The sequence below is a fragment of the Haemaphysalis longicornis genome, unplaced genomic scaffold, assembly GCF_048455015.1.
Source record: "Haemaphysalis longicornis isolate Haplotype H1 unplaced genomic scaffold, Haemaphysalis longicornis Haplotype H1 scaffold_1, whole genome shotgun sequence".
NCBI classification, from domain to species: domain Eukaryota; kingdom Metazoa; phylum Arthropoda; class Arachnida; order Ixodida; family Ixodidae; genus Haemaphysalis; species Haemaphysalis longicornis.
Window position 1 is genome coordinate 41,132,999 of NW_027526203.1, and position 27,200 is coordinate 41,160,198.

General features: G+C 46.3%; 1 protein-coding gene across 1 annotated transcript in view; it reads right to left on the reverse strand.

The window, feature by feature from the left end:
* The window catches only part of LOC144176020 (tachykinin-like peptides receptor 86C), an 833,985-nt gene that overhangs the window by 442,885 nt on the left and 363,900 nt on the right, over positions 1-27,200 (reverse strand). Inside the window, exon 6 of the mRNA XM_077705128.1 lies at positions 24,188-24,211. Coding sequence (XP_077561254.1) covers positions 24,188-24,211 — 24 coding nt within the window. The remainder of the gene's footprint in view (positions 1-24,187; positions 24,212-27,200) is intronic.

A 27,200-nucleotide genomic window follows, 5' to 3' on the forward strand; every position in this document is an offset into this window, starting at 1 on the left:
CCACTAAGGGGGAGGATAGCCTGAGTTCGCCTTCCGTGGCACTCTTTGACCGCGAGATTGCTTATCTGGCCGGATAAAAAGAAATTTGTGTGTGTTTTATCAACTTTTACTCCAGACGCCGCTTTTAAGCTGTTTTTTTTTATCTCGTTTGTACTGGCGTATGATTGCTTTCTTTTCTTCTATTTATTGCCAACTTTAATAACATTTCTCCAGTTGCTCGTCAGCGCTTGTGTCTGTGTAACCTCTCTACGTTCTGGTTCTTTGCGCTGTTTTTCAAGGTGTCATGCATACCCAACTAGCCCAAAGTCAAGGTTTATTGTGTCTAACATTGTGTATATGCTAGAATGCTCATTCTGTCAAAAGCAGTACATTGGAGAAACGAGTCCCCCTATCGGGCCAACACTCATAACAGTGCCTCCATAGCAGTCGCGCAACACTTCAACCAGCCGAACCACAATTTCGATGATCTCAAGCTCTATATTCTGCTGTCAAACTTTAAGTCTCCAAGGTACCGGAAATACAGAGAATCGTATTTATTCCATAAATTCAACTGCCTGGAGCCTGCTGCCATCAATGCTTCGAAAGGCATCTTAGTAACCCTACGGTATCTGAATCGGTATCTGAACCTCACGGTATCTGAATCCGCCTCCAGAGAGTCCACTGCCCGACGACGATGTAAAGATAATCCTTCGCCCTCAAGGTGCACTGGATCTTCACACGATGCCGGCCGCCACTCTAGCGGACTACGTTTTGACGCAGGCCGGCGGACAACTACCCAACCATGACCAAGCCAGAATCCATCACAAAGCAAACTTCATCATTGTCAGCACTCCCTCTGAGGAGAGAGCGCACAAGTACCTCGGCATGACCCAACTTCAACTGCCCAATGGCACGTACATCTTGTGCAACCACATCCTCCCGCCATCCGATACCGCGGTTGGAGTAATATTCACCGTGCCAGAAAACGACACTCACGAAGAAATTATGCACAGCCTGGTAGCCTACAACCATGACCTCCACATACTAGACGCCAAGCGGCTGCGGAACTCCACCCTGGTGGTGTTCTAGAGACACCACGTGCAATTCTGGGTCCGCTGCAAAGCAGCCACCCTCCGCTGCCACCCATTCAAAAGAAAATCAGAGGCCTGCTTGAACTGTTGGCAGCCGGGCCATCGAAAAGACGTCTGCCCCAATCAACCACCAACCCCAAAATTCCCCGCGTGCGGCCCGCATCAAAAATAGCGCACAAAGGGACATGACACCGGACCTAACCGTAACGCCCAAAATAGTAGCGGGAAAATGTAGGGTCACCTCTCAAAACTTTGGGAGTGACCATCACATAATAGAATTAAAAGTCAACTACACGACCCGGCTGGCACATGAGCCACCCAGGAAACCCCTCACCAACTGGATCTATTCAGACAGAAATGTGTGCAAGTGGAACCACCCAAAGAACTTACAGAAAGCAACATCAGGAAATGGACGCAGAACATTATTAAACGCAAAGAAAACAGCGATGCACCAATAGACCCCATGATCCAGGCACAGTACGTTGATTCTAAGCTACAGCACATGTGGGACGCGTATCGCAGCATCGAAGCGAGATTGCAAAAAACACCCGCACAGGAAAGCACTGAAAAGAAAGCTACAGAACCTTAACATAGCAATAGCCAAACACGCAGACTACCTGACGCGATTACAGTGGCTCCAAGTGTGCTACAAAATGCGCGGCACACTATCGATATAGCGCACGTGGGCGATCATTAGGAAACTAATCGACCCCAGTACCAACAAGACAGAATCGGCCGAGAAGATCACGAAACTTATACAACATTACGAGGGCTCGGAATTACAAATGCATGGAGACCTTATAAAACTATACGCAACGCAAAATGATAATACGCGCTCCCCCCCCCCCATTATATGGGCGTGAGCAACGAAATGCTAGACGCGGAATTCACATTAGAAGAGGTGGACGCCACCGTCAGAACACCCAGAAGAGCGACCTCACCTGGAGAAGACAAGATATCCAACAAGACACTACGACATCTAGAGAAAAAAGCAATCGCGACTCTAACAGACTACGTGAACAAGGTGTGGCGGGAGGGGGAAGTGCCCCTTGACTGGAAGCACGATAATATAACAGTCATTCCAAAGCCAAGCAAGCCAATCAAAATAGAAAATGTCAGACCAATATCGCTCACGTCACGCGTGGGGAAACTCATGGAGCAGGTCGTGAACTCCCGCATAGTAGATTACCTCGAGACGAACGACATGCTACCACACAACCAACTAGGTTTCAGACCAAGGCTGTCCACTCAGGACGCACTTCTACAGATTCAACACGACTTACTTGACCACTCACCGAAAAAAGACAACGCAGCCATTTTAGCCATTGACCTCCAAAATGCCTTTGATAACGTCTCGCACAAGGCAATACTCACCGAAATCTCCACGCTCGGGCTAGGAGAAAGACATTCGCCGATGTTAAATCCTTCCTCACAAGCCGGACAGCCAGGATGAAGCTAGGAACCTCCCAAACACAAGGACGTTGCATTTAGGTCCGGTATCAAACTTCCGCTTGTTTCTCTAATTAGCGTTAGGTGGATCTGGCTCGTTTCGAAAAAAATGCCGGAATTGTCCTTCAGTTACGTCAGTTTTTCTAGACTTGATCCCGACATTACTGCCTCCAGATGAGGAAGTTCCACCAGCGTACGCGAAAGTCCACGTACATGAAAGCGTTCTAGAAACGCAAGATGAGCTGACTCGTCTATGGCGGAGTTTCTCATCTCTTGCTTAAAAAGAATGCCATTTTTAATATAATGAAAGATAAACTATTTCTGGGATACTGTGAAAACACTGCGAAATGACTCTGCAAAAAAATTTATAAGCGAATAAGGAAACATTGAGTTTCCATAGATCACACTGCGTAAGCACACCGTTCGGGCTTGGTCTATTGAAGTAAACTGATACCTGCAGTTGTCGGTGAAAAAATTAGAGCGCACATTACAGCCAAAAATTCCTGTAATTTATTCTGCGGAAATGTAAATGCGATCCAGGCGTGCATTAGAGCTACACTGAAAGCGAGTGAAGTCAACGGAACTACCTTTCCTCTCCCCAACATCATGACCATGCTGGTGCACTAGATCATCCAGGGGGGTTGCGCTACGGTCGTAATGCACGCTTGGCCTGTAACGATCCCGCACACTACATACACAATTGAAATCACCCATGAGTGGGACTTTTCTTTGCGTGCGTAGAGAACCCCTAAGCGCAGGAAAAACGAGGTACGCTTATGACAGTTCACGGATGTGTAAAGGCAAATAACACGCCACTCAACACGTGCAATGATAAGGTCAATCAATCAATCAATCAATGAATCAATCAATCAATCAATCAATCAATCAATCAATCAATCAATCAATCAATCAATCAATCAATCAATCAATCAATCAATCAATCAACCAATCAATCAATCAATCAATCAATCAATCAATCAATCAATCAATCAATCAATCAATCAATCAATCAATCAATCAATCAATCAATCAATTTATTTATAGTTAATTAATAAATCAATCAATCAATTTATTAATATCTTAAAATAATACACGGGGGTTATATACAGAAGGAGGTCCCAAGGCCAAAGACTGTAGTGGGACCTCGTGCACAGAATAACCTAAAATACACTGAGTAATAGCAGCAAATGAAAAGAGGGATGTGTACAAGAATGATGTAAAGCAGAGTCAATAAGTAAAATACATTATAGCAATAACTATACACAACCAACTTAGAAAAGAAAAACACTAAAAAAGAAAGCATCAGGAACAATTTTCGTTACGTCTGAGGCACGGACATCAGGTAGCACTTTAATTCTTTGTTGAATTTGTGGAATGTGTTAAAAGACTTAACGACGGGTGACATAGAATTCCATAGACATATAGCCGAGAAGTGCACTGTCTGTTTGCCGTAGTTAGTTTTTACTTTCGGTAAAATGAAATTGTGCTTAAAAGCAGACATAGTGGTGTTAGTATTAACAAGACTAGCGGCCAAAAAAAAGAAACACGGAAACTGATTGCGAAGCACCTTAAACAAAAAAAAAACCTAGGTTATAACTCACGAGCTTGGAAACAGACAAAATATTATTTGAACAAAGCAGTGAATGAGCATTCGCGCTATACGTGCTTGATGAGATAATTCGAATAGCTTGATTTTGTATTATTTGTAATGGGTTAAGGTGAGTGTTGTATGTATTGCCCCAGCATGAAATGCAGTATGTAATACGTGGATGAATAAATGAATAGTATAGTGATATTAGCGTTGAACGACTGAAGAAAGATCTTGCTTTAATGAGGATGCGCATGCCGTAAGCCATTTTTCTCTTTTTGTTAGCAATATGATGATGATACTTCAAGTTGGAGTCAAGTAGGACGCCTAAAAATGAGGAGTATTCACTAGCGAAAATTAGCTGATTGTCCATGGTAACAGATGGTGTGGATGCTATGGCCCTTTGGTGGGAATGGAAAACAACGAACTTTGTTTTAGAAGCATTAATTTTTAACTTATTAAGAATACACCGCTGTAACACGTTACGAAGATCTACATTAAGTTTAGATGTTAGAGACAACACAGTACTGTCATAGTTGTAGATAGTGGCATCGTCTGCATATAATAGACATTTTGAAGAGGAAAGGCAATTCGGTAAATCATTAATGTATAACAAAAAATGTAGTGGCCCCAATATGGAACCTTGGGGTACGCCAATGTTAGTTGTTCTAGCTTGCGAATAGACGTCACTTACGGAAACAACCTGAATTCAATCTCGTAAGTAATTTTTAATGAGTAATAATGGTGGACCACAAATTCCAAGCACTTCAAGTTTAGTAAAAAGGATCGAGTGATCGATAGTATCAAATGCTTTAGACAGATCGATAAAAACTGAACCAGCGTAGAAGCCTTCGTCACTAAATAATTTTAGCTCGTCGTTAAGGGAAACGAGGGCTAGATCAGTGGAATAACCAGGACGGAAACCAAATTGGCATGAAGAAAGGATATTAAATTTATTTAAATAGTTTGATAGACGAGTTGCAATTAGTTTTTCAATTATTTTACTGAAAAATGGTAATAGGTATCTGGGCCTGTAGTTAGGAAGCAATGATCGATCACCCTTCTTAAAGACTGGAATAATTTTGCCTCGCCTAAGTTCCTGCGGAAACACACCGTTTTTAAAGATTAGATTAATTAAATGAGGAACTGCATGTGAAATGAGATGAGCGACCATTGGTATTTGGCTGGGGTGAATATTGTCAAGCCCGGAACTGGTTAGTTTTTGGTTGTGTATGGCAATAAATATTTCGTGGGGTGTTGCAGGTGAAAGAAAGAAGGAATGCGGTAGCCGTGCGTAGTTAGGCTCATAACTGAAAATGTCCCTTTGATCATGACTGAAAAAGAAATTGCAGAAAGCGTTAGCCATATGAATTGGTTTAACGTACTCGATACCATTATGCGATATTTTGGAGACATGATCGTGACGCATGCGTCTATTTATGAAAGAATTTATAATTTCCCATTTTTTTCTTGAATTATGGCCAGCTTCTGTTATTTTATATTCGTAATACTTTCTTTTGGCGGTCTTTAGTTGCGCAGAAATGTCGTTAGCTAGTTTTTTATACCGAGCAAGTAAATTAATGTTGAAAGGCTGTTTTTTTGTTTTTTTGTAAAGATTATCTCGCCTGGGCATGGCCGATAGGAATGTATCGGTCATCTAGGGATTGTGTGCAAATGGAAATTGCTTTTTACATTTTCGGGAACAGGAGTTGGAAAGCAGGCATCATGAAATTATCGGTAAAAACTGGGAATAGGCTTTCTGCGTGTCATATGTGTGCATAACTTCAGACCAATCTACCTTTGGCATCGCTTCGACGAACTTTTCTTTGTCTAAGATACTTTTTACAAAAGCAGACGAACGTTGGGGCTGGGTGCTGTTAAATTTGATAAAAATGGTGCAGTGATCAGTAATATCGATGTAAAATGTATCGATGTAAATCAAACGGCCTGAGTTATCGGTACTACAGGAGAGACCGAAAAACACTGTTTCCTTGGTGATGAAGAGGAAGCATCCCCCAGAAAAGTCTGCGGAGTAGCTAACGTACACACTATACTGATCTAAAGCAAGCTCTAATGCGGTGGATATCTCCTCATCTCCGCTGACCTTTGTCTCCGCAATGGCCGCAATGCTTACGGCCATTCGTTTAAGGAGGCGCAAGAGCTCATGCTGTCGTCTCGTGTTCTTTAGGCATCTCAAATTAAGTGTGGCAGCGGCCAGTGCTATGACACTTGCCATTCTGTCGGAGCAGCTTACGTGTTGTTGTCACGTCCATATGAACCACCCTTGCGGGTGGTCTTGGATGACAGTGTCTTTCCTGGGTTCTTGAGGCCAGCCAGCGGCGCGAGGCCACTAGGAGTCGAGTACGGTTGAAGCTTGCTTTTTTCCGGCGATAAATGACTTCTCGCCATCCACACGAGGAGCAGGCCTCTTCATCGGTCCCCTGTTGCCACCCAGAACATGTTCAGCCAGAGCCACAGCATCCGCCAAGGTGATGATGCAACCTCCATGGGGCAAGTAACGGAGGCATCGCCCCAACGTCACCAGGACATAAGTCGCTTCTCTAATTATCACTGGTAGGCAGTGGTACTGAAGCATGGTCTTCCTCTAAGGCTTCACTAGCGGTCGTTGAATCCATGCCATTTGGCTCTTCCTGCTCATCACTTGCCTCCCTAGGTGACTGCTTCTAGTGGTATAGAGAAGCGCCACTTGCATATTTCTGGTGTCCTGACTTCAGTGCCTCCCATTGAACATGACCTTGCATTTGCACTATTATTATATTCTAGTTCACTTTACCAGAGCTTTCGCTCAACAAACTTGGTTTACCGAGCTTCAAAATCAAAGTACAATTTATGTTGTTTTTGTCTCAAAAGATACCAACAAATTATTACACAGACGAGGGCCCCAGAGTCTGACGACTGTAATGAGACCCTCGATGAGAAACGTAAAACGAGAATGTATAAGACAGCAAAGCAAAACAAATAAACATTACCACACTTAGTAAAAAAATCCAAATAACAAGAGACAGTTTCACAATCAGCAAACACTTTATTAATCACAAGGACGTAAATAAACAAAACAGGGAAAAATAAAAAATAAATAGAACATTACGGAATAAAGTCATACAAGAACAAACAATATTGCTGACAACCATAGCATGTAAGTGTGATTTTCTATGTTAACAACAAAAATCTTTGAGGTGTTTTTTAAGGATTGTTAGGTATGATTCTGTCTTCATGTCCAGATTGGACAATTGCAGCAAAGCAAGAAGTTCTTTTGCACAAATTAGTAGGCACGCTAAATAATAAGAAAGTTGTTATTAGCTGCAAACCAGGTGATTTTTTTTGTTCTTAGCGAATATGATCGATTTCATCGTATGAAATGCAAGTGAAGTAACATGTTAAAATACGCCTAGGCTGTAGTTAAATAATTGATTTGCGGATATCTTGTTCCCACGCAACAGAGGTGGAGCTGAAGAACGATATGAATTACTTGTGATAACGTGAATAGATTGATTCTAGATGCGTTGGGTTGATGAGATATGTGAACAATATGCGTAACTCCGGAGGCAATGGCATAATCCATATGACTATGAATGAAAGCTAAATACCAGAACTGCAGTGCATGATGATAACAAAAATACAGCTGCGCCTTCAATAATGCCCGGATGCCAAATGTGGAGTTCTGCTTAAGTTGTAAAAAATGAAAACAAAACGTAAGGCTAGGCTCAAATTTGATGCCAAGAAATTATGAATGTTAAGATGGAGAAATGGTGTGACATCTGATCATTATGGTGGGAAGGATGCTCGGCTACTTATTAGAAGTCCTGAAAATCACAAATCACAAATAGTTTTTTGGGTGTTAATAACTGAGTAATTGTCGCTACACCAGTTAACGACGTTACTGAGCAGGGTATTCAGCTTGGAGGTGAGAGAAGTTATCAGTTTATAGCCTAAACAAATTGTTGTATCATCTGTATATGGGACACAATAAAAGGAATGAAATTAATTAGGAAGGCCAATAATATATAAAATAAAGAGCGGCGGACCCAGAATAGAACCCTCGGGTACGCCTTGGTTAAATGTTTCGGTTTGAGAAAAGTTATCAGCCACAGCCACATCTACTGTGTACCGCCTGTTGAGAAAACATTTTCAATGATGTTCGAGGTTTCCCTGTTACCCCATAGGCTTAAAAGTTCTGGAAAAAAAACACCCTGATCAATCGTATCAAACGCTTTACTGAAATCTAAAAAAAAACGTAACCCACAAAATTGCCGGTGTCGATTGATTATTTTTATATAGTCTGCTAAGAAAACTAAGGCTATGTTAGTAGAATGCCCCGAACGGAAACCTAACCGGCAATCACTCAGAAGATTGCATTTACATAAACAGCTATTAAGGCGTCTAGGAAATAAATGTTCAATTTACTATTGTTGGCAGAAATGGAAATGGGACGATAATTCGAAATTAAAAGCCAGTCGCCTTTTTAAAAGATGGGTATGACCTTTTCTTTTTTAGGGAGAAGGTTAAAACAGTGATTTTGAAGATAAGGTTGGTTATGCTACTGAGCGCCTCGGAAATAAGATGAGCAACCAATTTCAAATCCCGTATAGAAATCTTAATCAGGACAGCACATGTATTCTTGAGAGAAGAAAGCGTGGCAAATAACCAGTACGAAACTGAAGCCTACGGTTCCATGTGTATATCGTGTCCGAGACGCAAAACCCGTTCTTAGGGCTGACCGCCATCAGCGATCGAGAGAAAAAAATACTGCATCACATATATGTCATGTTCTACAAAGCTTCGCTGGCCGTCCTCCTTCACAGAAGGGGAAGGCTCCAAATTTTGCCTTCTCTTATTGTGCCAGTGGGATTAAGCGGGAGACAAGGCGCGGTGATTTCAATTGCTTGTAAGGTTGAAATAACAAGGACACAATGTACAACTATGGAATTACCTGTTTGGGAGGTTTACTTGGGAAAGGGGGGGAGAGAGAGGGGGGTGCAGGCTGAGGCATCGCATTCGACACACAACATTTCCTTCATTAAAGCGGTGAACTAAATACTTTAAAGCTGTCTGAGGGCAATAAAATCATTTTTTGCAGAGCAATCAAGTTATGGATAATCCAGCAGACAATGTTTAGATAACGCTCTAAGGGGTCATGTGTAAGCGGAAGTTTATTCTGCACATTAACAACTGGAGAAAGGACGAACTTTCCTCGAAGCCAAGAAAAACTTACAATGGTATCTAACACAATGTATAAGTTTTATGTCGATTAGGTCTTGATAGTCCAGAATTTACAATGCTATATTAGTTGTTTAGAAAAAGAGGACTATTAATCCTCTCCTCGATGGTTTTGTTGGAGGTTCAAGCGCCGGAGGTTGGTTGTAGGGTTCAATTTCGGACGCACTGGAGGTCGCCTGTATTCCCGACATGAATCGTAGAGCGCAAGCCAGTGTTTCGGTGTTCTATTTATAGCGTGGGTCAATATTGTTATCACTATTCACGTTCAACGCTGAACAAATACCGGTTTGAGCCCATACCACTGGGCCACAAATTTGCCTAATTGTGCCCCTGCAAACGTGTATAAACAAGTTTCACACAAATAAAAATACCTCGAACGGTTATTTCTTGCGCCTACTCTCCCATGCGACAAGTGAAAAGGCGATATTCTCGGCTGGCAGCATTCCCGCTGCAGGGCCTCGCGAGCAAGTTCTGCACCGAAGCAAGCGGCGGAGGAAGCGAGGCGGCCGAATGGGTAGGGACTCACGTTCCGGTGCACGGCCCGCTTCCCTCCAACAGATCTCGCTTTTTTTCCGCACGCATCGAACGGCCCTAATTACTCCATCCATCCCCTGGTGGCTGCAGACTGATCACCCGACGTTACGCGCTGCCCGCCTGGTCAGCTAGCTGGGATCTCGGCGACTGGCTGCTCAGACGAAGCACGTTTATTGACTTCCGGTCTCGCCGCCGGTCGTCTGCTTTCTTTGCTGCCCCTCCCCGCCGTGTCCTGCGAGGCGCTCATATTTTTCCACTTCAGCATTGAGATTGACAATATTCCCGGTTAGTCAGATAAATTTAATACAGATGATACCAGATCTAACGAAGTCACTGAGAATCTCACAAATTATTTAGTTGAATCGACAAAGTCATACAATCGGGACTAATTTTACAAGCAGTGTATTCCATAAATTCGATATCGAAAGCGACGTGAATCCTAGCAGCTACCAAGACACTGTTATTGCGGCGGCCGCGGTGCTCTCCTGGCGATAATTAGGAAATTGGCTAGAAGTCTGCGGTGAAAATCTAACTATAAAACGCTAGTGGTTCGGGGGGGGGGGGGCGGATTTATTTCCTGGCAAAAAAGCCTGTGATTGCCGCCTGCGTGCTCTTCGTTAGTACTGGGCGGACACACTTTTCGTAGCACGCAAGTGCGTTCTACCCGAGCTCGATAAAATGCTTTAGTGGGGCGATTTGGCTTCTGGCTTCAAGAAATAAAAAATAAAGAGACACAAAGGGTGGTTACAGAAAAACACAAGTACGTTGGACGAGCGGTTCCATCTAGTGGGAGCCCTCGTTCAGCCTACTCGTGTGCCTCTGTCAAGGTCCTTTGTACACTTTTTAATTTTTAATAGCCAAGCTGTTGAGCAAATCGTTCTCGTAGGGTGTCTGCAGTTGAAAATACCAAGAAAATGCCGAGCGCTCGTGCACGCGTGCCTCCTACGCACGTTCGTCAAACTAATCTAAGCCACTTAGGGAAATTGGCCAACAGTGCCCCCCCCCAGAAAAAAAATCTCCAGCGTTCGCCGTACCGTGGCAACACTTTCTCGGAACAAGAATGACAAGTCATAGCGTACGCCCCTGGTTTGTTCGGCCTAGTGTCGTCGTGTGCATGCGCTCTGCACCGTAGAAGAGCCGCGAATTGAATGTCGAAGCTGCTGCAGGTGATGTAGGTTATCACAGACTCCACATGGCCCGGCCGCGGATAGTTCGCATGGCAGAGGAAGAGGCCGCGCTTCGAGAGTCTCTGCGTGCGGAGAATCAGCTACAGACGATAAGTCGCTCATGCAGAGTGGCGTACGAAAACGTCGCCCAAAATGACGAGCTCATTTTGGCCTTGCTCAACATAAGGTCGCTGACGTCAACCACGACACCAAAACGATACTAAAACTCAACTTTGTGTCCCTAAATGATCCCCTACAACAACTACGCCATTCATGTCTTGCGCGCAAGTGAACGCTTCCCTGAATTTTTTTTTAAATGCGTGCTCGATTCCTGCGCCGGGTCACAGAGCGAGGTGCATCACCTGGCCTGGAGTGGGCACAGGAGCTTCAGTAGTTTGTGGGTTGTCAGCATCCTCAGCCACCTCTTGTTTGCAGGAAAGTAACTGTACGGTTTCTTTATCGTTCAAAACGCCCGCCGTGTCGGTGTTTGCATCGGCGCTCAGATAGTGGCCCAAGCTTTGTTAAGCCGACGACGCTGCATCTGGCAGCAATTGAACGCGATTTCTTTTTCTTGCTCGTGTTGAGCGCTTGCGGAAGTCCATGCCCTTTGTTAAATTTGGAATAGCGCTGAATCTATTTTGTTAGCTCGAGTTCATAAAAACATTGACCAGTATATACACCTGCGGGGGTATTCGAATTGGTTATTTAGATGGGAATCTGTAAGATCGGCTTTGGTTACGTCGAGTTTTGACTGTAAAACGAAAACCGTGAGCTCTATGAAGGTAGATAACAAGCGTTGAATTTTAGCACAAGATATATAGGGGACACAGATTATTGGCGACACGTACAAACAAATTTTGTTTCTCATAGTGCTTATGGTGGTAAGACCCGAGAAAGGCACGCACATTCTGGCCGCTGTCCCGTGTGTTCTTTCCTAAGTAACGTCTTTGTTGCGCTTATTACCAGAGTGTGTCACCATCTCACCCAACGTTCAATTGTGCTTCAGACGCATGCACTAACACACTGGTATTTTGTCTCCACTAACCCTGAAAAAAGTGTGCATTGATCAAGCAGCAAGCAGCAAGCAGCATTGATCAAGTGAGCAAGCAGCAATAGTCATGGGAGCCACCACAACAGAGAGCTACTACGTTACCATACTGACAGATTGCCAAAAGGTTTGTTGCAACTTCTTGCGAGGCCCTCTCCCCCAGTAGCCCTCTATTTTCTCTAAACCAAGACTCACCTACTTGACCTATGCATTATCTGGGCACCAAGCCATTCAGGCATAGTCGGAAATGAAGCGGCACATACCGCGGCTTGAGAAGCAGTACACCGGGCCATTGCGGACAGCCACAACCTTCTGCCAACCACGCCCACTAACTATACCCCCAAACCCCTGCTAACATACAACGACATCCTCTCTCACTACCGACTATCCCGCCAACAGTTTCCTCCCCCACTAAGCAACTCACCATAGAGCAAGTAGTTATACTTCGCCAGCTCCAAACTAACCCCTTTCCCCACAGAACGCTCTGGCACAAAATATTCCCCACCCAATACTCCCCTCAGTGAATCTTCTGCCCCACATCAGGAATAATATACCACATAGTGTGGGCATGCCCGAACATCCCAGACCTCCTTCCCAATCCCAACCGTACCCCTTCACAGTGGCCGGCGGCGCTGACCAACTCCGACCCCTGCTCCCAGCTTCGGCTGGTAAATAAGGCACGGAAGGCCGGCTGCAGCCCGGGAGTCCTTGACTGAGGACAACCCTCACTGGTCCGGAGTGACTGCACTCAATGGATGGGATAGCTAAAGTTTTTCCTCCTCCTCCTTGCCGAGTGTACATGACAACGTTGTAAACTGTTCAATGCGTCCCTCTTCTTTTAGTTTGCGAATAAGCGGATGACAACAAGGGCCGCTGTTTGTTTTGGTATTCGCTGTAAGTAAAAACGCTGGAAAACCACAGGCTGTTTTTATCTAGTTATTGACAAATGTTCGGGATGAATGTAAGAGATTGCATTCGTCAGCAGGTGCAAGGTTTTGTTCGCGTGTCAACTGCCGCTGTGTTTAACTTAGTCAGGGTAGTCAAAACAAACCTAAAGAGGCCCTGAAAACGGTTCTGAGAGCACTAAATGAACAAGTGACGTCGTTAGGTCGCGTGGTCAACGTCATCTGTGCCAAGTATAACTTTTTTACGTGCTGCGGAAGGCTCACACTTCTGTTACAAAATTTGTCACCCTTTCCTACTCTTTTCTGCGTGTTTTTTGAACACCACCATTTTAACGCATGTACGTCATCGATTCTGCCATGTGCTTCACGAAGCCGAAATCGTGCTATTGGACGGCTTTTTCCTCGCACTGCGTGAAACGTCGTCAGCTCAGCGTCGGCGGATAGCGGTGGCGCCTTTGGTTTCTGCAACATGCTTATCCGCCATAGTGTTAGTCTATATTTAGCTTTTTTACTCTATTACGACGCTTATCGTTAAGACGCACTCACACTAGGCCGTCATCACAAGACGGTGGCGACGCCGACTCCGGAGTCTGCTGACCCCGTTGTTATACGACGCCTACGGCGACAGAAACACGTCCGGCGATCGAAAGTCCGCGTAGCGTCGCTGAGTCGCCAATCGAAGACACCGACAAAATTGGTCGGGTGGCCGGTACGCAGACGGGTCATCGGGAATCGACCGAGAAGCAAAAGCTCCGCCCTGAGAACAGTCGTACCGTAATGAAGGCGGCTCCATTTTTTATTTTCTGGAGTGTTGAACTTAATGAGGTCGATGCAGCCCATATTAGACATGTTAGATATTGCTTTCACATGTGACTTGCGGCAAGTTGTCGATGACTTTACCACGGCACAAGGCAGCTCTTCGACAATACTTGATTTTTTTCCTAAGCTAGTGAATTTATTCCAAAAAAACTTCTAGTGTTCTTGTGTAAATATCGGATCATCAGGTTGTGCTCCTGGCTGTATTCGATGTTTTCCCAAACAAGAACTTGAGAACTTCAAGTTTCCAAAATTTATCTCGGGCAGACGAGGTATCAATCACAGATATGCTGTATTTTTGCCTGTGATGCCTTTTCGAACAACGATCATGACGTTAGAAACCTTTGGAATATCTTTATAGACATCGTTAATGAGTGTGTAGAGCGGTTTGTTGCATGTATAAAAAATGCCAAAGAAAAATCTCGGGATCACTAGGGACACATTACGCTTGGAAAGCCAATTAAAGCAGCTAAAAAGCAACCATTACGTAAGCGTGCTTCCTGTACACCACCAAAAATATGTGAAGTTTGCTGCAACCTGAAAAATCTTGTAACCTAAGAAGAAAGCCGCTATTACAATGAGCCTCTCCTAAAATTTATAAACACAACCCCTGACCGATTTTGGGAGACAACCACTCCCATATCTGCAGTCTGTGACGTGTTCGATATTAACGGTGTACGAGTAGCGATAAATGCATTATTCCCATTGCATTTAACGAACACTTCAACTCTGTCTTTATGCAACATAATGGTTCATTGCCGATATTTAAAGCAAATTTTCCTCCTATGTTCGATGCTGTGATAAGCAAAGAAGGTATTCTTAATGTGGCTCTCAAACTTTATGTAAAAATGTCACCGGATGAGGACAATATCCCGAACATGCTCTTACATCGTTATGTAGAGTGGACTTCCAAATATTTTTATGTTTTTGTTTTGAGATTTCTACATCAGAGGCAATTACAAGTGACTGGACAACTCCCAGAGTGAAGCCAGTGCATAGCCGAGGTCAGGTCCCAAGCATTTAATTACAACTACTGTCCAAATTCTTTAAGCTCTACTTGCTGTAAATTAGTGGAGAAAATTAAACACGATCACATATATGAATGTCTAGATACACATCGTGTACTGACGAACTGTCAAAATCGGTTTCGGTTTCGGAGTGCGCTGTCTCTACCACCTGTAACCAGGTGGTAGAGACAGCGCATGACTTTGCTACAGCTATCAATAACGCAATCGGACCGCTGCCATTTTCATGGATTTCTCAAACGTCTTTGGCAGTTTCACACACACAAAAAAATGCTTTTCAAAGAAAAAAGTTTTTCGGACCCTCAATTGCATAAATGAGGCTTGGCATACTTCTCAGACCAAGAACAATTCGTTAACATCAAAAAAGCACTTCCGATATGCTAACGGTCAACTCTGGTGTTCCCGAGGGCTTGACGGTTGGTCACATCCTCTTTTTGTTGTATAATAAACATCTAGTTCACAATACTCCTGTGATAATGAAACTGATTGCGAATTACTCTGTTATTTACTCAGGAATAGGCAGCCGTTCTTTATAAACAATATCCTCAGAATATTAACACATGGTGGGAATAATTGCAAATGGCTATAAACTTCAATAAAACCGTAGTTATGAGAATTAACCAGAAAAAAATCATTTTGGCTTTATTACTCTACGATCACAACCTTCCTGGCAAACTTAATTCAATATAAGTTCCTCGATTGATGGATAACTAATAACCCTAATTGAATAAGCACATTAAATTAGTCATATCAGAGAGGGATATAAATGTTTATTGATCTTAAAGACAAGTAAGAGTGGTAAGAGAAGTAAGAGCCTGATAGGTCCAGGAGCTCGCGAGCCCGCGCTGATGCCAGTGTCCAGTCGACCAGAGCTTGCCATGATTTGAAGAGCAACAAAAAAAAACACGGACGAAGGAACAGAGTAGACGAGACAGGCGGTATCTCGTCTACACTTGCGACTGTCTCGTCTATCTCGTCTACGCGTACTGACTTGAATGTTAGAAGTATTCCTTCTTTCCTAGAATCATTTCCGATTGGAATAGACGTCAGAATGCACAAGTTCTACAGCCATGCATCTGTAAGTTTGTTCGAGTCCTACCTAAATTATCACTGTATTCCAAATCTTCTCTTGAGGTTTATTGTTTGTGTTTAATATTATTAGATATAACCTCTCTGTACCCGAGCATAAAGGGAACTGATCCCCTGTGTTTCATTGTACAATTGTTGTCGTCGTCAATCTTTTTATGCCTTGTAACCCACCTGCTAAAATCCCTATCAGAGATTGCAGTATTAAAAACAAAATAGATAAATAAAAATACCTCTCTAAATACCTCAATCCTATTGCGATCCGCCTTTTGGCATAGGAGGCCTCGGTCGTGGGCTTCGGTGACTTCGTTTACCCGAAGCTGCAAATTGCATACGCGTGTGCGAACGGCATGCTTGAGAAAATATGTTTAGTAAAGTGCGGAAGAAGAGTTATGGAAGGTAATCACTGTAATAAGGAATCAATAGAGAGCTTAAGCAGTCGGTCTGTTCCGCCCGCTCCATTCGTACCGTGTTTAACGAGGCCCGACTGCGCCTGCGCCCGCGGGCACGGAGAGGAGGACACCACTCGCCGCCCTCCCCATAATGGGTGACCGGTAAAAACGCCAAGGCTCATGAATACATTGTCTACTGCCGCGCAGTCTCGCCACTTCCGGTTCGACAGCTCTCCTGGCCTCCCGTTGGCCAGTGTCTTTCACGCGCGCGTGTGCTGGTTGTTTATCTGTTTCCTCTGAAAAAAAATGCTCATGCATCGCGCGTTCAAAGAATAACAGCAATGAATCCTACTAGGGGCTCCTCTGAAAGGTAAGCACTCTGTGACAAACACACACACACGCGTGCGGAAGCCGCCGGGGTACGGGGGGCCAGGAGAGATCTCGAACAGGAATTGGCGGGAATAGACGACGTACCCATGAGAATTTGCGCTTTTTACCGGTCAGCTATGAATGCGCGGCCATGGGGAGGGCAGGCCCACGGAACTAATCCACCCTACCGGAATGAAAGTGGAAGTGCCCGGGTGGGTCCCGGTAAACACGATACGGACGGAGCGGAGGGAACAGACATACTGCTAAAACTCTCTAATATAGGCCGAAGGTTTTACCTTAAGGCGTAAAACAAAATTACGGCTAGCACTATTCCTGCAGTGCGAAATAACAGTTCAACAAGCCGGGCACAGATTTGCTATCGCTTTTCTGCCAGAAGCGGCGCAGTTTCCGGCCATCGGTTTGGTTAAGGGCTTCAGAGAACCTTACTGCGCAAGCTATATTCAATGTTCAGTTTACCAGCCAGGAATTCTTCAAACGAGGTTGGAAACATACATGCAAGGCACAAAGACTGGGCCTTCATCTAGTATATGGGTTGTTTTCCCAAACCTTCTATCCTGGCGCACTACTCTGCAACAACGTGGCAGGTTCAAATACAGACCGCGCGAATTGTTTTATTTTATGGTCGCTTTTTAGGTATCGTGGTTTTCGAATCCTATTCCGGAATTGATTTCTTTATTTCGTTAACATCACGTGTGTAAAGGGCTCAGCTTTAAGTCAGCTAGTGTTTGTAATCTATTTTTATTTCATTCTGAAGTGTGGATGATCATTTATGTACCTCTACGCTAATGACTGTGTCCCTTATCGGGATATAAGAAATCATACTGACCAGGTTTTGCTGACGTCAGATCTAAACGGCATCCCGCGTTGGTGCGAAACTTGTAAAATGCAGTTGAACCGCGACAACTACAAAATATCCGGGTTTCTCCCCAAAACAAAGCACCTTCAGTTCACAACCTCTGCGACAGCCATTTGGAAGTCCTCCGATCCTTAGGCGTAAATATAACTGCAACACTAACGTGGAAAGCACTCATCGAATACGTATCTAATAATGGAAACCGCACATGAGCATACCTCAGGCGAAACTACCGCAAAGCCTCGGTTATAATAAGGCTGTTATTTTACAAAACTCTTGCCAGTCCAAAATTACAATACGCCGCCTCAATCTGCTTTCTGAATCAAGCTTTCTTGCAACATCCCCTTCAATTTATTCAGAATAAGGCTACTGGTTGTAGAGTTTCGAACTACAACAGAACTACTCGCGCAGCGCAAATGAAGGTAACTCTGCAACTGCCCCTGTTATCCCCAGGTGGTCAAAATTATTCCGGAGTCCTCCACTACGGCGCGCCTCATCGCCTGCGTTGCGTCGGTGCGTTAAACCCTACGATCAATCAACCAAACCAATTCCCCTGTTATCATTGCGAAGGAAAGTTTCCCGTCTATGCTATTCAATAAAATTTGCCTCCACCAGTATTCAGCCAGTCAACTGATCTTAAGTCCAGCGTACCGCCCTACACGTGTCAACCCCGCATAGAAAGTTGCAAACATTCGTTCCACACAAACTCGTTTCTTTTATTCTTTCCCCCCGCAAACTTTGACCTAGTGCAACCACCTTCCGGGAACTACGGCTACAATGGCCGATAAAATCTTTTTCGCCGATCGCTGTTCGCGTGTTCTGGCTGTAATGGTTACCGGTGATATTCCTTGTTATTTTGTTGTTTATTTTTATTTCTTTTGAATAACTGTTTTTGAGCCCACGTATTGCACATTTCTTGGATTACATTGTATAAACTTTGTAGTTTGTTTTGTAGATGGCACATAATTACCGGTCGGTGTTTACAGCGAGAAAATTTCTACAGGTCGGTGTAGCGCAACCTGTATACTAATCTATTATGTAATTCTGTGTCTGTTCTGCCAGCACATGTAGTCTGTTACTTTTCTTGCCGCTTTGGCACATGTTACTCTTGTGTTTTCCTCCAGAAAGCCACTACCCTCTTCAGTGCTGGCAAGATTGAGGTACCTGAAATACATAAATAAATTAAAAACAAAACTTTTGATTGCACAATGGAACTGCAATTTCAAATGTCAGAACATCCTCAATGTTGTTGGCACGATTTGTTCAGTTTTGTACTCGTGCTCTGAATACACAAAAAGTAAATTGTACTTTCGGAGGAACAAATACTAATGTGTGTATGTATTTTGCGAAATTTGCATGTCGGGATGGAAAATTTGTATGTTAAGTTGATATAAGGAACCACATACAGTGGTTTTTCCCATCTACTTAAAAAGACCCAAGGTAGACTTGAGGAGGGGAGGTCGAATGTAGGCCCGCGGTTGTAACCAAATCAACCACATATCGCAGTGTGCAGCACTGAGCACACAAACATATCAACGAGAAAAAGACCTCAAGTGCATCAGGGGAAACAGTCAGCGTGGAATAATTGTTTTCTACAATCATATGCAGAGATGAACAAAGGGGCAGCCGCTGCCCCGAAACTCACACTACTCTTCCGAGACTGCTAGAAATATTGGTTACAGTGTAGTTGTCGAATTGATGAACACAGGGTCTCGTAGAAGTTTACTTGAAGATGTGTGTGCGTGCGTGCATGTCCGTCTGTATGCGCGCCCGTTTGCGTGTGTGTGTGTATAGGGGGGATCGAATGCACAGCGCACGCTATCAAACGGCCCTGCGCCCTTTCGAGCAACCCTTCGGCTGCTTTTTTACTTCAGTTATAAATGTTTAGAACAGATAAGAATAACGGGATGGAATACTACTACTGCCTGTGTACACACGTGAATGGCGTTATCACAACACGACCAAGCTCGACATTGTCGCGAACGAGCGGCAATCAAGCGATATTTACACTGAGGTCCGTTCGGTATGCGTGGGCGTGCTTTTGAGGCGATTCTTTGAGGCGATTTTTGTGGCGAAATTTTGAGGCCATTCTTCGTCTATTCGCTGACATATTTTAGACTGCCATACGTACCAACATATGTCGTCGCTGTGTCCGCGCTGTGACTGTGGCAGGTTCGTTCTCTTTTCGCGAGGTATTTCGGCATGGTGTGGAAGCGTAAAAATCCCGTCCCATGCCTTCTGCCATCTTTTCCAGCCGTGAGCGGACTGCGGGATTCATTAGTAGGTAGCTTGATCGTTTACGCTCTGTTGCAAAACGCCGTTATCTCGCGAACTGTGCCCGGTCGGGTCATTAGCCATTTGCAAAACCTCAAGTAAATTCAAAGCTGGTGGCTGCAGCCGAGGCCGACAGGTTATTGTGCCCGGTGGACTCGGGGTGTCTTCTCTCGGTAGCCTGAGATAATGCGTCGTTATCTCCTTTATTTGTCCCGTTTCTGTCCTAGGTAGCGACACTATCCGTTGTAGCATCTTTCGCAACGAGCACAGTGGCTTGTTCCCTCGGCAGCGCTTAGAAACCGAAGCCCTTTTCGAACCACAGCTGATCAGATTTGTTCGAGAAAAGGTGCAGGAATTCTGACAAAAGTCTTGTTAAAACTGCAATCTGGGTGACCAGTTCACTGAATGGACATCCGATGCTAATTCTAGCAATCTGCAGGGGCACGCACCGCCTTGCTACGGCCTGTTTCACTGAAACACTGTCACGTCAACTGATACGACTCGACGAACGAAAGGTGCACCATGTCTACCTTGGCGTCGCTGCGGGGTCGCGAACTGCGCACGGTGTCAGGATATGGCCGGAGGTGGACAATCCGGCCATAGAAGGGGAAGGAGGGTATGTTCCACGCAAGAAGCCACCACAAGTGAATCGGCAGAGTCACCCAAAGCTATGTCTATTCTGCTGGTGCAGGACGAACAACTCTGCCCAAATTTTACCCGCGGTGCCTCCTATTGGCGACCGCCGGTCACTTGATACCTGACTCACGGCCGGGCTGGAGGAGCGGCGGGCGCGCACTTTCATATGAAAGTGCGCGTTCGCCGCTCCTCCAGTCCGGCCGTGCCTGACTGTGCTAGAGCTGTGCGCCGCCGCCGCCGCGCAACGATTGCGGCGCGCCACCGGTTCCGCCTGCGCCGAATATTTTCCTTTGAAGAGTGAGAGACGTATGAGGGGGGATAGCTGGCTAAAAAAAGAATCCCCTGAAGAACGGGATAACACGACAGTAAAATACTTCATTCCGTTGGATGCTTCGTTTTCCCCTCTCCACGAAATGCCTCTCTCCGCGGTGCTGTTCGCCGTGAAACAACCGAGATCCACCATGAATGAGTGAACGAAATGCATGCCTGGAATCAGTTATTCTGCTGCTGCTCACATTGCGGAGATTTCAATATTTGTCGTCCCTTCCTTCCCCCTTCCCCTCTCCGTCTGTCCACTCCACTGACCTTGTCAACAAAGGATAAATGCGTGATTGTCTGTATTGACACACCCCGGCTTGGGCCGCCGCCACACAAACGCCGCTTTTCTTCTATTATCGGCCTTCATAGAAGCTCAAAAATGGCAGCAAAGGCCCTTCCCTTTCCGTCACGCATCAACCGGTTACCTTGGCGCATGCAATTCCTTCTCGCTGTGGGTGAACAGCCGAAGCAACCATAAGCTAGGTCCTCCCTATTTCTTCTTCAAAGAGGCGTGGGGTCGAGCAAAGGCGCAACCACGTATTTCACTCAACGTTATTCGCTCAAGCCATTCTACCAGAAGCCTTGAATGACGTCTCAGCACTAGTGGTTCTACTGCATAAGCATGGCGAGTAGTAGTGTTTGACTGCCTTCATTCTTGGAAAAAGCCAGTTCCCCCGGCGGATTTATAACATCGCCATCAAACGAAAGTAAAATTACACACTTCAATATAAAATCACTAACATGAAAAGAGGCGGGGTGAGACACACGGAAGAATAAATGCAGATGAAAGACAATGACAGGGGTAGACGAGTCTTAAGTTTCCAAAATTAGCTTGCACCAGCTCCTTCAATCACGCGTCGGTTCTCGGAAGAGTGACAAGCAAAAAACCACAGGCAATACAGAAATGCTAATACGTAACAATGAAAGAGGTAATCAACAAGGACCGGGAGCAGTGTAGAAAAAGCTGCCGCAGTAAATCATTACAGGAAGAGTGCTCAGGAAGTGGGCGCAGCCGCGCATAGTTTTAAATTATTACACGTTTCCAGGTACGCAGGAAGGGTAATTGAAACGGTACTTGTGAACTCCAAAACACCGTCACTCAAGCAACTGAAACAAAGCCATTGAAGGACTGTGCTTCAGCTAAACAAAGGAGTACTTGACCACCGTGACACCCGTGGGGGGGGGGGGGGCGTCAGAATCGTGCTGCCCTTCCTGCGCAGAAGGCCAGTCAACTAGAGCTTTTTGAGAAAAAGAAGACAAAACGAATGATGAAAAGTACAATATATACGAAAAATCTCCAGAAATTCATAAAGGTGTAAACTACCGCGTAGCATTCTTACTGGCCGCTTGTGTTTATTGCGACTTCTTGACAGACACATTTGGCTATAAGTTTATAAATACGTTTGATTATTTTGTTGCTTGAAAGTTCTCTTATGTTGCTTTCCGCCTCGGATGCTCATTTATACCATTATCTATAGCGATTAAGTTTCATAACTTTGTCGATAGTGTATTTTTCCGCAGGTGCAAATCGCACTGCACGGATGGCCCGTTTTCACAATTTCCCTGCTGGTGTTTTCATCGTTCTTTTTCGGCCCGTCTTATTTTAAGGCGAATGCCTCACGTGCTTTATTCTGCCAAAAAGCACCGCTGTCGTGGCCCGGTCAATAAAATGGCACCGGTGTAGAAAGGAAGAAGGGGAGCAGTAAACTTTAATAAGACCAGCCTCAGGCGTTGTCTGGGCACCCGCCTGGCGTGTGCTTTGGGTGGATGGGGGTGGAGTTCCTCTAGTCCAGGATACCTGGGCCTGCGCAGGCTACCCGGGCCCTCTCCACCAAGCTACGCTCGGAGGAGCAGTCGGTGCTGGTGAGCCGGGCGACCCCCTGCTCACTGACTCCCAAGCTATACACAGCAATTTTCGACGCTTCGAGGGCGCCACCATTTTTCCGCGATTGGTACGCCGCCATGCGGGCGCTTTCTTGGGGACTGCGGGAACAGCAGCCACCGCCCCAGCCGCATGCCACCGTTCGCGTTGAACTGCGTATGGTGCCGCGTGTTCGGGTGCCCAATATGGCTCTAAAATCGATAAGTCCCTTTTAGATGCAAAGCATCTCTTAGTCGACCCTCCGTCGTCCGTCGCCGTCCGGCGTCCGCACCTCTCCTTCTTGTCCTCCTCTCCACGCCAGCTGTGAGAACGCCGCTCTCCGCCTCACCGCTCGGCTTGTCTCGTGCCAGCTCAGGAAGACACCGGCAACACTGTCCCTCCAGGAACCCTAACCAGCAGTGATAACGCCGCTCTCCTCCTCGCCGCTCGGCTCGTCTCGTGCCGGCTCAGGAAGACACCGGCAACACTATCGCTCCAGGAGCCCTAACCAGCTGTGATAACGCCGCTCTCCTCGTCGCCGCTCGGCTCGTCTCGTGCCGGCTCAGGAAGACACCGGCAACACTGTCGCTCCAGGAGCCCTTAAAGGGGAAGCGTGCTCATCTCGTGCCGGCCCAGGGAGACACCGGCGACCCTATCGCTCCAGGAGCCATCTCATGGTCGGGGCTATGTCCCTCCCTTGTTTTTGCGTTGTGCCGCGAATAGGCCGTCATGCTGAACCTAAAATACTTGTAATCTAGCACCTTTGGAAGAACATGTGCTGTCGTGCGCCGCGTTTAGAAGCCTGGTTATTGACCCACATGATGTTGTCTATAGCAAACTTCCGTCCCCCTGAAATTAGGCGTATTCATTTTATAGACGCAAGGCAAGCAAACATCAACCCTTTACTTGTGTTGCAGGGCAGTGACGCGATAAGGCTGAGCGCACAGCTAATTACTATGTTACGGAAAAGTCGGCTGGAGCAATAGACCACAGAAAACCCCGCGGCAAAATATAGCCTCACAGGAAGGGACTGCTGCAAGAACAGCGCACGACAGGCTTGTAGAGATCCAAACTTTGCGATGGACAACGTCAGGGGAGGGAATAACCGGGCTTCTGCAAGCGGTGTACTACTGAACTTAATCTTGAAGAGCTGCCCTATTAGAAGTATTTCCGGTTCAGCATAATAACCCAATTTCGGTAGTGGTCTGGGCCTCCAGAAAGTCTATTATGTGATTATAATTCTCATATGCATACGCCTGTTCATTCTCTCGGCCCGCTGCCTCCTCCGACCACGAAGGCCGCGAGGAAGTAGTGAGAAACCGGAGCTCTTTCATTGAATTTCGGAGGGAGCTATTTGAAAGCTGGCCGCATCGCCAATAAATAGTTTTCTTACACTGTGAGTTTCGCTTTTCGGCAATCGTTGCTCAGCACGCCTATTTCAGCGCGATATTTTCGCATCAGGATCTTTTGTTTGGGTTGGACCTTATTGCAGTAAACAATGGCGCAGTGGCGGTAGCTCGAATGGGTAGCTTCGATACATCGCTAATTTCACACAGGGCACGCTGACCTGCCGGCGGGGTTTAAAAAAAAGGCGAATGAATTTGAAAACCATGGGTACAGCAATGGATGGAAAAAAGTACCGCACGGCAGAATAGAGCCTGAAACCTCGTTAATTATGATGATAACATAGCGAATGCGTGCAGAACGCTGCACTCGTTATCCGTGTGCAGCATGGGCAAACTTCGCACACAATTATTTCTTGCTCGCCTTCAATGCGCTCTCTGGAGAACGGTTAAGCTGCATCGTGCAGCCATGTCAAATAAAAAGCCACTTATCAATTTTCGGGCCATATTACGCACCGGAACATGCGGCACGATACGCAGTTCAACGCGAACGGCGGCATGCGGCTGCGGCGGCGGCTGCTCTTCCCGCAGTCCCCGAGGACGAGCCGGCATGGCGGAGCACGAATCGCGAAAAAATGGCGACTCACCAATCGCAGAAAATACTGGTCTATAGCAAGTGAATGAAGCACCACATGTGCGATACGATGGAAATTGAACCCGGGTCCGCGCAGTCTCCGCAGATTTCCAGGTGAGAACAAAAGTTGTTGTCTTTGTTACGCCTTTCTTCGTGGACATACATACTTGGGCGTTTTGCCGGAAATTGAGAACTTTGAGGGCGGTTTTTAGCTTCACAAAATTCACAAATGTATGATTTTGAAGCGTAAAAGTTGTAGAATAGTGCGCGTTGAGTGACACCTGAACGTGAGGGCACGTGAGTATAAACGGCGCGCACCAGCAGCGCAGAACCCTTATTCCAAGGACCCCGCACGGGGCACCTTGAGTAATCTTGGTGACGGTGAGTGGCGACACTGCGTACCCCGAGCCCCCCATACTTAAGCTGTTACCTACCGTGACTAGAAGTTGTCCTCTGTGGCATATTACGTAAATCCTGTGCTCTGTCGACCCGTGTAGTAGCTAACTACAGCGGGTCCTATCTGTAACCTGTGTTTAATAAATTCTCTTTAAGGTGAAGGGTTTGAAGCCGTGAACGGTGGCCGTCGGAGCCTTGGTCAAGCTCCGGCCGATGGGCTCCCTGCCTGTCTACCAGGCAGGGAGCTCCGGGACCTCTTTGGCTGCCAGGGTAGGGTCAAAGAAGATAGTACCCCCGTCTCCCTGCTGTTATACTGTGCTATATGGCATTTTCAAACCCCCCCTCATCCCCCCCCCCCCCCGACGTGATCGGCCCCCGAAAAGGGGCCGCACCGAAGTTTCTTTTCCACCACTTCCTGACTTGAGGCCTCCGAAACCCAACAACTATCCTCGCTTTATCGTGATGGAATCTGTAGATCAATCAAAACCTCTTGCTTCACAGTCGGTATTTCTGATTTCAAAGTTTCTTGACGGTATTGTAGGAGGGTCGTATAAGGCCAAAAAACATCGAACCGGTGAAATTCTTGTCGAGGTCAGTAGCCAGGACCAGGCCAATAAACTTCTTGCGCAAACCAGCATCGCCGATCTGCCAATCCGAGTCACGCCCCACCGCAGCCTAAACAGCTCCCAGGGCGTGATTTCCGAGTATGACCTACTAAATGAATCTGAAGCTGACCTGCTGGAGGGCCTTTGTAGTCAGGGCGTAACAGCGGTCAGGCGCATAACCATCCGCAGAGACGATAAACAAATACCGACAAAGCACCTCATCCTAACCTTTGACAACTCCACCCTTCCAGAATTCATCAACGCTGGTTACATCCGATGTTCAGTCCGGCCGTACTTTCCGAACCCGCGGCGCTGCTTCAAGTGCCAACGGTTCGGGCACGGCACAAACTCCTGTCGCGGCCGACTTACCTGCACAAAAAGGGCCCACAGCACGACCACCCATCCGACAACTGTAACGTTCAACAATTTCTTTGCGTAAACTGTCAGGGCCCACACGTAGCGTACTCCAGAAAATGTGAAAAGTTTCAATTAGAAAAGACAATAATCAACATCAAAGTCACTGAAAACATCACCTTCCCAGAGGGGCGAAAGAGGTTCCCCTCTTTCCTCCTGGGGAGGTACACCGACGCAGCTCGCCGGGGGGCGGAGCGGCGTCTGGTTTCGGCGGGGACCCAGTACCGCGAGTCAGACTTGGTCCGGCCGCCGCCCCCCCTGGGTTGCCTCTGGCAGCCCAACCCGCCTCCGCACCGCTCGGTGAGCCAGCAGCGGCTGTGGTGGCAACCTCTTTCGTCGGGACCGGTGCCGCTCCCGTCCCTGCCTCCCCATCCTCCAGTGCGTTGGAGGGTCCATGGACACCACGGGCCCCGCACCGGGTCCCACCGCCACCGCATCGCCGTAACACTTCTGGGGCCTCCGACACCTGCGGCGGTGGCGGGTCAAAAAAGGGCCCCCGAAGGGGGGCCAAGTCCGGTGGGCCCGGCTCGACGGGCACACCCAGGACATCGGACGACGAGATGGACGTCGTGCCGTTCTTGCCTGCGGTGCACCGGAAGGAACGTGTCCCTACGCCAAAGCCTCCCGACAAGCCAAAAAAGGCGAGAGTCACAGCCCCGAAAGACGACACATAAACACACACACTCCAGTAGCTCTCACACTAAATAATGGGAAGAGAAAACAAAATACAATGGAACTGCAGAGGCTTTCTCAATAATCTTGACGATGTTTACGAAATACTGCGTGCTTATCAGCCAAGTGTAATGTGTGTTCAGGAAACACATCTGAATTCCAAGCACAGAAATTTCTTGAATAGTTACATGGTCTTCAGAAAGGACAGGGATGGCTGCACACACTCTTCTGGCGGTGTGGCCATAATTGCCTGGAAATATTTAGCCTGCCACCCTGTCACTCTGAACACTGTCCTTGAGGCTGTGGCAATTTGAACGATAATATTTTATAGGTTAATAACGGTATGCTCCATATACATTACTCCTGATGTTTCACTTTTAAGCTCTGACTTCGAGGCGCTGGTTGACCAGCTGCCCGAACCATACATTCTAACAGGCGACCTTAATGCTCACAACTCTCTTTGGGGCTCTTCTCGCACGATTCCCGA